Here is a 12446-nt window from a genome sequence, read left to right on the forward strand (position 1 = left end):
CCTTTGTAATTATTGGGATGAACAGGTTTTAAATCATTCCAATGTATACTATAGGACAGTAACCAAAAATATCCTTTAAAACTGGAGAGATACAAAAAAATGCATAAATAAATAAATGTTAAGGTAAAATAAGATATGAATGAACAACATAAATAAAATAAGTTACATTAATTTGTTATTGGCTATGGTAGGTTATTGGTTATGTTCACATACTTATTTGATTACATCCACTTGTCTAAGATGACAACAGAGACTTTCGACCCAAACCCAGCTGTTGACTTGTGGATGCAAGCAGCTAATCGCAGACTCAACCAGAGAGGAAGAAGTAGGCCTACATCATCAGCTACCATGTCTGACAGAGAGGAAGACAGAGAGGAGAACAGTCAGGAGGGTAGTGATGACAGCTTGTAGGATTACTGGTCGTGCTAATGTTGTCTTGTGTTCACCTCTGCATGTGTGTTCAGTGCCGTGTGTCTGGCAAATAAAGTCAAGACCCCTCAAAAGTTACGGTTTATTTCATTTTAAGGATGAGCACCAAGCAACATCTCCAGGTGCTCCTTTGAGAACCAGGGAAAAAAGGTTATGTGCACCCCTGACTATAACACACACTGTAATGGCATCAAGGGTTTCCTCTTGCCACTATAGAGCGGGGTTGACGACACGCAATCCAAAACAATAAGCAGCCGAAGGTTTTCAGTCCAAAAAAATGTAATTTATTAACAAAAAAGTATTGACTTAAATAGTCTCAAAATAACAAATCTTTAAACAGTATTTCAGCGATATGCTTTCCTATATAAACTAAACTATCCTTTGCTTGCAGTCCAATTTGCAACACCAATCTCTGTCTGCAATTTGCAGTCGAAAAACTGTTCCGCTCCCCGTCTCATCAGGTCTCCGAGCACGCCGGCTGTCCTCAATTACCTCACTTAAATACACACCGGAAGGTACAAGGAAACAGATCATATTTACGATAGAAAATTAACAATCATTTCCTCAAAACATATTCACCATGGCAACACAAATCATTTTCCATCATTAAATCATTTATCAAATTATGAATCGAAATAATAACTTTGTGGCTCTAACACACACTCTCTGTGTATACTGTACTATAACACACACACTCTGAAGGACAGCATGCAGCAGTGTGTGTGTGTGTGTGTGTGTGTGTGTGTGTGTGTGTGTGTGTGTGTGTGTGTGTGTGTGTGTGTGTGTGTGTGTGTGTGTGTGTGTGTGTGTGTGTGTGTGTGTGTGTGTGTGTGTGTGTGAGAGTGTGTGTGACGTGTGTGAGTGACGTGTGTGTGTGTGTGTGTGGTCTAGCATTACTATACTTGTGGGGACCTAAATCTGTTTACACAGTCACGTGTGGGGACTGGCTTCCCTTATGGGGACAAATTGGAGGTCCCCATAAGGGGGATCATTAATTTTAGTGTGAAGACTTGGTTAGGTTTAGGATTAGGGTTAGGCATGTGTTGGTTAGGGTTAGGGTTAGGGTTAGGGTTAGGCATGTGTTGGTTATGGTTAAGATTAGGATAAGTCTCCAGGAAATGCATGTAAGTCAATGTAATGTCCCCTGAAGTGATGTATACATGGTATGTGTGTGTGTGTATGTGTGTGTGTGACATGTGTGTGTGTGTGTGTGTGACGTGTGTGTGTGACGTGTGTGTGACGTGTGAGTGTGTGACGTGTGTGTGTGTGTGTGTGTGTGTGTGTGTGTGTGTGTGGAATCAGAAGAATGTTTTTAGGTCCATTTTGATCCAAATGTTGCAGATAAATGAATTAAAGACAGAACAATAACCAACTGTTAACACAATGGTTAACAAAGTATTTCTTATTGCAAAAACCTGCTTTCATTCGTTTAAACTCCAGATGTGAGGGGTTATAAACAATGTTAGGATCATTAAAGGAAAGTCCGAGCGTGTCTTTAAGGAATTCTTCTGATGATTCTTGGAGATTCACACTTAGGCTAAGGAACATTTAAAAACCATATGACTTGTGCATAAAGCTGAGGTCGACTGGACTGTACCATTTACACAACAATGGGTTTGATGCAGGGTTAGGGTTAGGGTATGGGTTTGATGCAGGGTTAGGGTTAGGGTTTGATGCAGGGTTAGGGTTAGGGTATGGGTTTGATGCAGGGTTAGGGTATGGGTTTGATGCAGGAGGCGCTGCACGAACAAATCTCCTCTTCTTTCTATTTGTACGACTTTTATGTTATTATTTTGTACTAATTCACGTCTGGGATTCACCTTGTTTTTGCTCCACTATCAGGTAGTTGAAAATGTAACGAGAGCTCTTTTAACAACATTTCTCCAGCCCACAAACAGGAAGGAAACACACATTTTAAATATTAGGAACTTTAAAGAAATGCATGAAAATTATAAAAGGACATTTAGAATATTATATGTTTTAGATTTATTATAATAAATGCATTTGAAACAATCCCATTGCCCCAGTTACCGACTCTCTGGAACATCACGTCTACTTCCAAGTTCCTCCATGTTCCTCCTGCTGAACTTCTTCACACACACTGGCTTCTTTACAGTTGTTGGGCGTGTGCCAGAGTATTTTCACACCGCAGCTGCCCTTATATAAATATAAATATACTGTATAGAGAGAGAGGTTAAGCGGAGCTATCTATGCTAATGATAAACTACTTTTATTTAGCATGTTGCTTCTCCGTCCCGCGGGCCCACCACCTACGGGAAACATCGATGGGGTCGGGTGCGCTGCCAGAAGGGTGGCAGTGAAAGCGGAGGGTCTCGACGGACCAGACCCGGGCGACAGAAGCTGGCTTTGGGGACGTGGAACGTCACCTCTCTGGGGGGGAAGGAGCCGGAGCTTGTGCGGGAGGTGGAGCGTTACCAGTTGGATCTGGTTGGGCTCACCTCTACGCACAGCGTCGGCTCTGGAACCTTACTTCTGGATAGGGGTTGGACTCTATTCTTCTCCGGAGTTGCTCAAGGTGTGAGGCGCCGGGCGGGTGTGGGGATACTCACAAGTCCCCGGTTAGGTGCTTCGTTGTTGGAGTTTACCCCAGTGGACGAGAGGGTCGCCTCCCTACGCCTGCGGGTTATGGGGGGGAAAACTCTGACTGTTGTGTGTGCTTATGCACCCAACAGCAGTTCAGAGTATACGGCCTTCTTGGAGACCCTGGAAAGAGTCCTGTATGGGGCTCCTGAAGGGGACTCTTTAATCTTGCTGGGAGACTTCAACGCACATGTGGGCAATGATGGAGACACTTGGAGGGGCGTGATTGGGAGGAACGGCCCCCCCTGATCTGAACCGGAGTGGTGGTTTGTTACTGGACTTCTGTGCTAGTCATGGATTGGCCATAACAAACACCATGTTCGAACATAAGGATGCTCATAAGTGTACGTGGTACCAGAGCACCCTAGGCAGAAGGTCCATGATCGATTTCGTTATCGTATCATCGGACCTGAGGCCGTATGTTTTGGACACTCGGGTAAAGAGAGGGGCGGAGTTGTCAACTGATCACCATCTGGTGGTGAGTTGGGTCGAGTGGCGGGGGAAGCCTCTGGATAGACCTGGTAAGCCCAAACGTGTAGTTTGGGTGAACTGGGAACGTCTGGAGGAGGCCCAAGTTCAGGAGGCCTTCAACTCACACCTCCGGCGGAGCTTTTCGGGCATTCCTGTGGAGGTTGGGGACATTGAACCAGAGTGGTCGGTGTTCAAAGCCTCTATTGCCGAAGCCGCGGCGGGGAGCTGTGGTCTCAAGGTCCTAGGTGCCTCAAAGGGCGGTAACCCTCGAACCTCCTGGTGGACACCGGTGGTCAGGGAAGCCGTTCGACTGAAGAAGGAGGCCTTCAGGGATTTGTTATCCCGGGGGACTCCCGAGGCAGTTGCAAGGTACCGACAGGCCCGAAGGGCAGCAGCCTCATCCGTGGCCGAGGCAAAGCAGCGGGTGTGGGAGAAGTTCGGAGAAGACATTGAGAAGGACTTTCGGGCGGCACCAAAGTTGTTCTGGAAAACTGTCCGACACCTCAGGAGGGGGAAGCAGGGAACCATCCAAGCTGTGTACAGTAAGGATGGGACGTTGTTGACCTAAACTGATGGAGTGTTAGGGCGTTGGAAGGAACACTTTGAGGAACTCCTGAACCCGACAACTCCGCCCTCTATGTTAGAGGCAGAGCTGGAGTATGACGGGGGATCAACACCAATCTCCCGGGGGGAGGTCACTGAGGTCGTCAAACAACTCCACAGTGGCAAAGCCCCGGGGGTGGATGAGATCCGCCCGGAAATGCTGAAGGCTCTGGGTGTTGAGGGACTGTCATGGTTGACACGTCTCATCAACGTTGCGTGGAAGTCGGAAACAGTACCGAAGGAGTGGCAGACCGGGGTGGTGGTTCCCCTTTTTAAAAAGGGGGATCAGAGGGTGTTTGCCAATTACAGAGGCATCACACTACTCAGCCTCCCCGGGAAAGTTTACTCTAAGGTACTCGAAAGGAGGGTCAGGCCGATTGTCGAACCTCAGATTGAGGAGGAACAATGCGGATTCCGTCCTGGTCGTGGAACGACGGATCAGCTTTTTACTCTCGCAAGGATCCTGGAGGGGGCCTGGGAGTACGCTTATCCGGTCTACATGTGTTTTGTAGACTTGGAGAAGGCGTATGACCGAGTTCCCAGGGAGTTACTGTGGGAGGTGCTGCGGGAGTATGGGGTGAGGGGGTCTCTACTCAGGGCCATCCAATCTCTGTACTCCCAAAGCGAGACATGTGTCCGGGTCCTCGGCAGTAAGTCGGACCCATTTCCGGTGAGGGTTGGCCTCCGCCAGGGCTGCGCTTTGTCACCAATCCTGTTTGTAATATACATGGATCGGATTTCGAGGCGTAGTCATGGGGGAGGGGGTCTGCAGTTCGGTAGACTAAGGATTGCACCACTGCTTTTTGCAGATGATGTGGTTCTAATGGCTTCATCGGTCTGCGACCTTCAGCACTCACTGGATCGGTTCGCAACCGAGTGTGAAGCGGCTGGGATGAGGATCAGCACCTCCAAATCTGAGGCCATGGTTCTCAGCAGGAAACCGATGGACTGTCCACTCCAAGTAGGGAATGAGTTCTTACCCCAAGTGAAGGAGTTCAAGTATCTCGGGGTCTTGTTCTCGAGTGAGGGAACAATGGAGCGTGAGATGGGCCGGAGAATCGGAGCAGCGGGAGCGGTACTGCAGTCGCTTTACCGCACCGTTGTGACGAAAAGGGAGCTGAGCCAGAAGGCAAAGCTCTCTGTCTTCCGGGCCATTTTCGTTCCTACCCTCACCTATGGTCATGAAGGATGGGTCATGACCGAAAGAACGAGATCGCGGATACAAGCGGCCGAGATGGGTTTTCTCCGCAGGGTGGCTGGTGTCTCCCTTAGGGATAAGGTGAGAAGTTCGGTCATCAGGGAGGGACTCGGAGTTGAGCCGCTCCTCCTTCGCGTCGAAAGGAGCCAGTTGAGGTGGTTCGGGCACCTAGTTAGGATGCCACCTGGGCGCCTCCCTAGGGAGGTGTTCCAGGCACGTCCAGCTGGGAAGAGACCAAGGGGTAGACCTAGGACCAGGTGGAGGGATTATATCTCTTCGCTGGCCTGGGAGCGCCTTGGGATCCCCCAGTCAGAGCTGGTTGATGTCGCCAGGGAAAAGAAAGTTTGGGGCTCTCTGCTGGAACTGCTACCCCCGCGACCCGACCACGGATAAGCGGGAGAAGATGGATGGATGGATGGATGAATGACGCCCATTATTCTGTCTGCACACGCTTCTTTAAATGGCCTCCAACAACTAAAACAACAAAGTGATATATATTTGGACTTTATTAAGGAAGGACTTTTTTAAAGAAGGATTCAAGTAGGAGGAGGGAGTGAGTGAATACAAGAGGGAAAAGAAAAAAAACCAGCATGAAATCTGAAATAAAAATCAAAGAAATTAGAACAATTTGCAAGATGCAGTAACTCCGGTCCGCCACTGGAGGTCCTCTTTGTTTTAGTTAAAGCTCATTAACTTGAGTCTCATTAAAGAGCACTTTGAGGTGGTGCGTTCAAGGAACCCTGGGACAAATCACGCATGACTAATGTACTCTGTACTAATACTTAATGTTTGTTATATTAATTTCAGGCCATAAACTCGTACCAGTACGACTCCGTGACGCGGCGTCTCCTGAACCAGCTCAGCTTCTACATCATGCCAGTGTTCAACGTGGACGGGTATCACTTCAGCTGGACCACGGTACTGTAGGGCCTGAATACATGTTAACAGCATTATGTCAGCTCACTGTAGGTCCACTCACTCTGCACTTTGTCTACTTTATTCATAGGAGTTATTATCCTGCTTTCAAATTATAATGAATTCAATATTACCATTATGATGGAAGTAGAAGTGCTTACCCGGCAACAGGTTCCTTCACCTGATTTAAAAAAATAAATGTGGTATCGTATTTAATATTTTGTGACCAATTGGATCAGAGTGTATACAGTAATAAAAACACAATGTGCTGTTTGTCATGACCAGAGTTGGGTGTAACGCGTTACTGCAATAATATTACTTTTGTCGGTAACGGAATAGTGTAACGCGCTACTTTTATAATTCAGTAATCACACTACAGTTACTAACATTGCCCCGACACGCGTTACTTCGTTACTTACTAAAATCAGTCATAATCACACCTCAACAAACACCTGCAAAGAACAGATGCTAAGGTGAAGCTAACGCACAGCTATTTGTTGTTTATATCACGTAGTCTGTTCTTATTCTCTGTTTTCCGGTTGTTGCCTGTTTTGAATGACGAATACACACTACTGCCGCCTGCTGGTAAGGAGAGTTATTGCCACTCACGCATGCGCAGTTCGTACGTGCTCGGCTGAAGTCTTTGCGGTGTCTGGCTCCAGTGCAACACATGGCCAACACGCAGGAGAACACGCCGACGCAACAGCGTGAGCAGAGATAGACTGCGCAACATATACAGATATCAGGAGACAGAGGACAGCCACGGTCAGATAGGAGAACATTCAGGATCTGGATCAGTCTTATGCGACAATGGAAACTGAACTAGAGAACATTTGAAACTTTAGCAGTCTGCGTGATCTGCCTGCAGGGAGGGGCGGGCCGGCCCTGCGAGTAAAGTAACGAGTTACTTTATGTAGAGAGTAACGAAGTAGTGTAATATATTACTTTTTTTTAAAGTAATATGTAATATGTAATATATTACTTTTTTTTAGTAACGACCCCATCTCTGGTCCTGACGCAGCTCTGTACACACTAACGCCTCTCTAACATCAGTTGAGTCGACAGGAAGCTCCACTTATTGAACAAGACCTTCACTTCCTGTGTTTCCTTCAGGATCGGTTCTGGAGGAAAACCCGGTCTAAGAACCACAAGTTCCACTGCAGAGGAACGGACGCCAACAGGAACTGGAAGGTGAAGTGGTGCGGTGAGTTCAATGACCCTCAGCTGCACAGGAGATCTGAGCATTTACTGCAGGTGGAGTTATTCACACTGTCTGTTCTAATAGAAATGTATGTTTTAGGATAAAGCCCTTGAGATGCCGACAAAAGCAACGTCTCACAGACAGACATGAACAAAATAACAGAAAGCAAAGCATGACAAACCACGTAGAGTCTGTTCAATTCATGGAGTAACACATCAAATCGTTACAGTTTGAGAGACAGCTAGATCAGTTTCATCAATAACAAGAGCAGCTGAAAGTGAGATGAAAATGCTGAATGATGACAGGGATCTGATAGCAGTCTATTCTATTAGAAAGCTGCAGATCCTTCAGTGTCCTCACTAACACACATGTCTCAATGCTCTTAATGTGTTATCTGTGAATTGCCTTGTGTTGAAAGCTGCTGTTGCCTTGTATCTCCCCCCAGAGGAAGGAGCCTCTTCTCACCCGTGTGACGACACGTACTGCGGACCCTTCCCTGAGTCTGAGCCCGAGGTGAAAGCCGTGGCAAAGTTCCTGAGGAAGAACAGGAAGAGGGTGAAAGCGTACATCTCAATCCACGCCTACGCTCAGATGCTGCTCTACCCGTACTCATACAAGTACGCAACTATACCCAACTTCAGCTGCGTGGTGAGGAAGAAGAAACATTATCTGCAAGAGTTTAATGATAAAGTGCTATAAGTGTTAAAAACGAGGTGCAAAGGCCCTTACACGTCTTTGTGAGACGGGCGTGAGCAGTTTGTGTTCATAATCCTGTTAAAAACATAGCAATGAATAAACGCCTTTGTTAGTACTTGTGTCATTGTGCAACCTTTTCTAAGTTATTCTGCTGCTTTATAAAGATGACATAATGATTGTTTGAATGCAACAGTTAGCTATGTATATAGTATGATGAAAGACTTACTTAGATACACAATGTTTGATCAATTAAGCACAAAAACACACTTTATAAAACACATAAATAGCAGCTGGGTTTCACTGAATATAAAGGCTTCTTTAGTAAACTGGCCTAATGCCATTATTAGTACAATTACAGTATATTTCAACATTCAATGAAATGAGTATATAGTCCTGTTAGTGCATAATAATGTCAATATGCCTCTCATAGGACCTTGTTACCTGTGCACTTTGTTTTGAATGCAACAGTTAGCTATGCTTTCTGCAGATGCACATCTCAAAGGAGAACTACAAGGTTGATATAGTATGATTAAAGATGTACTTATAAATACAATATTTTATCAATGAAGCACAAATAGCAGCTGCATGCAGACACAAATAAAAGGTTGTATACTAAACAGGCTAAAACTGGCCTAATAGCACAATTATTAATACTTTTACAGCATATCTTTTACATTAATGTACATTGTTTATCATCTTGTTGATGTATAATAATGTCAATAAGCCTCTTATAGGACCTTGTTACCTGTAAACTAACCTTTATTACAAAGACTTTCATCTCAATTGGCTGCACGGCTATGTGTTGGGTTTACTACTGTGCCGAAATACAGATTTAAAGCTTGTAATGATTTATGTTCTGCTCTGTGTGCAGGAATCAGCGGCTCACAGTGCAGTCAGCGCTCTCTACTCTGCGTACGGAGTCCGGTATCGGTACGGCCCCGCCTCCACCACCCTCTGTGAGTAAAGTACTTTATACATCACAAAGTTAGGGTGTCATGTTGCACCACCAGGAAGGACCACAGATCATTGTGCATGCAGTGAAGAAGGGAGAAGGGCCAGTTTAACATACATGCATCACCAATTTACCCCTGAACACATGACGTGTACCTATTATACGATACGATAATACTTTAATGGTGAAGTTCAACTGATCCTCCTGAGTGTTGGGAAGTAGGGAGAAGGGCTAGTTTGTGGTTGAGAAATGCATATATAAATCATCCTTTTGTGGTGAAATATAACTTACATTTCTGGATTCAGTGAGACATTTTTATAAACCAAACTACAGTCCTGATCTTGTATTTCTCTGTGTTTCTCCCACAGATGTGAGTTCTGGCAGCTCCATCGACTGGGCCTACAGGAACGGGATCTCGTACGCCTTCGCCTTCGAGCTTCGGGACACAGGATACTACGGCTTCCTGCTGCCGGAGTCTTTGATCAGCCCCACCTGCACAGAGACGCTGAGAGCCGTCAAGGCCATCGCATCGGGGCTGCTGAAGAAGTGTGAGGTGGACAAGGACACGTTTCCATACATATGAGCTCCGAAACGACTATTTTTCATACCAGAGATGATTAGGGATCATCAGGGGAGAGCAGAGATCCATTAGAAACTATCAGAGACCATCAGAGACCATGTTCTGGTGCCAAAGATCTCCCCATAACTAGACTGTATATACCTACTGTTAACCCTAACCCTAACCCTATATACCTACTGTTAACCCTAACCCTATATACCTACTGTTAACCCTAACCCTATATACCTACTGTTAACCCTAACCCTATATACCTACTGTTAACCCTAACCCTATATACCTACTGTTAACCCTAACCCTACTGTTAACCCTAACCCTAACCCTATATACCTACTGTTAACCCTAATCATATATACCTACTGTTAACCCTAACCCTAACCCTATATACCTACTGTTAACCCTAATCCTAACCCTTAGACACAATAATATCCCAAATAGTCCTGGATCATGAAATCCTCTCCTTTTGTACCGATCTCCTCTAAATAGATATTAATGAAACAGACTTTGAAAGAAATTAGCTGGAAATTGGTCATGTGAGCATTTTTCACGATACAATAGAGAAACAGCTCAGATTTGAATGTCTTCCAAAAATGGTGTTCTCAAAAAGCTCTATTTTTATTCCAGTGGCATTTTATTCTGAAAATATTCATACAAGATTATCTCGTTTTTTATTCCAGTTGCATTTTATTTTGAAAATATTCCTACAAGACTATCTCTATTTTGATCACGGTGGTATTTTATTTTGAAAATATTCATACAAGATTCTTTTTTTTTTGTATCTCAATTTTTATTCTGGTGTCATTTTATTTTGAAAATACTCCTACCAAGTGCCTTAATGTATGAATGCCTTTATTACTGCAATACTGTTGGTGTATATAATATGCAATCACCTGACGATCATGGGTTGTTTTTGTTGTTAATTTCTCATTTTATTTGGATTTTTATTTACTTTCTGAATCAATACTCAGGTACGGATTACAGAAGCCCTGAATCAATACTCAGGTACGGATTACAGAAGCCCTGAATCAATACTCAGGTACGGATTACAAAAGCCCTGAATCAATACTCAGGTACGGATTACAGAAGCCCTGAATCAATACTCAGGTACGGATTACAGAAGCCCTGAATCAATACTCAGGTACGGATTACAGAAGCCCTGAATCAATACTCAGGTACGGATTACAGAAGCCCTGAATCAATACTCAGGTACGGATTACAGAAGCCCTGAATCAATACTCAGGTATGGATTACAGAAGCCCTGAATCAATACTCAGGTACGGATTACAGAAGCCCTGAATCAATACTCAGGTATGGATTACAGAAGCCTTGAATCAATACTCAGGTATGGATTACAGAAGCCCTGAATCAATACTCAGGTATGGATTACAGAAGCCCTGAATCAATACTCAGGTATGGATTACAGAAGCCCTGAATCAATACTCAGGTATGGATTACAGAAGCCCTGAATCAATACTCAGGTATGGATTACAGAAGCCCTGAATCAATACTCAGGTATGGATTACAGAAGCCCTGAATCAATACTCAGGTATGGATTACAGAAGCCCTGAATCAATACTCAGGTATGGATTACAGAAGCCCTGAATCAATACTCAGGTATGGATTACAGAAGCCCTGAATCAATACTCAGGTATGGATTACAGAAGCCCTGAATCAATACTCAGGTATGGATTACAGAAGCCCTGAATCAATACTCAGGTATGGATTACAGAAGCCCTGAATCAATACTCAGGTATGGATTACAGAAGCCCTGAATCAATACTCAGGTATGGATTACAGAAGCCCTGAATCAATACTCAGGTATGGATTACAGAAGCCCTGAATCAATACTCAGGTATGGATTACAGAAGCCCTGAATCAATACTCAGGTATGGATTACAGAAGCCCTGAATCAATACTCAGGTACGGATTACAGAAGCCCTGAATCAATACTCAGGTATGGATTACAGAAGCCCTGAATCAATACTCAGGTACGGATTACAGAAACTCTGAATCAATACTCAGGTATGGATTACAGAAGCCCTGAATCAATACTCAGGTATGGATTACAGAAGCCCTGAATCAATACTCAGGTATGGATTACAGAAGCCCTGAATGGCCAAAATTAAAACATTTGATGACCTATTTTTTCCATGAAAACAAGGTTTTTGTATTTGTTTTGATCAAAATCTCATGTCATTTATGACATAATCTCTAATAACAAGTGTTTCCCTGACGACACTTCTTACAAGATAATAAACTGAACGATTATCATTATCCTGAGAACACACACAGATACACACGCGCACACACACACGCACGCACACACACACATGCACACACACACATGCAAACACGCACACACACACACTAACACACACATTCATGCACACATGCACACACACACAGGCACACACACAGGCACACGCACGCACACACACACTAACACATCCTGAGAAATAAGGGAAATGAATGGTTTAAAAGTGGCCGCTCATGGCGTCTGTGATGAACCAATGACACTCAGAAATGTTTACTTTTGAGAATGAGATTATAATAAATGTACGATATCTGACTTTAATAAATGTTGTTGTTGACAGTAAACGTTCACGGTGTCACATTGATCTACAGCATGCTTTTAAAACAGCCAAATGTGCAGTTGTTTTTTCCATATTTGTGCACATTGCAATGACTTTTATTTTGAAAAACTCTGTAACCTGTGTATGTTTTAAACACACTTTAAATTCAGCATCCTCCTCTTCTTCCTCTCCACTTCCTGTCTCTGCAGCTCGTCCTCCTCTTCTTCCTC

The 12446-nt window shown here is 44.3% G+C and overlaps 1 protein-coding gene across 1 annotated transcript in view; it reads left to right on the plus strand.

Moving 5' to 3' along the window:
- Positions 1-12241, plus strand: part of cpa6 (carboxypeptidase A6) — a gene marked incomplete at its 5' end in the record, with an annotated part of 22269 nt that extends 10028 nt beyond the window's left edge. Inside the window, 5 exon segments of the mRNA XM_034197410.1 lie at positions 6110-6220; positions 7331-7421; positions 7864-8066; positions 8986-9070; positions 9435-12241. Coding sequence (XP_034053301.1) covers positions 6110-6220; positions 7331-7421; positions 7864-8066; positions 8986-9070; positions 9435-9649 — 705 coding nt within the window. The 3' untranslated portion in view covers positions 9650-12241.
- Between the last annotated feature and the right edge of the window lie 205 nt (positions 12242-12446).

This window comes from Gymnodraco acuticeps, unplaced genomic scaffold, assembly GCF_902827175.1.
Source record: "Gymnodraco acuticeps unplaced genomic scaffold, fGymAcu1.1, whole genome shotgun sequence".
NCBI lineage: Eukaryota > Metazoa > Chordata > Actinopteri > Perciformes > Bathydraconidae > Gymnodraco > Gymnodraco acuticeps.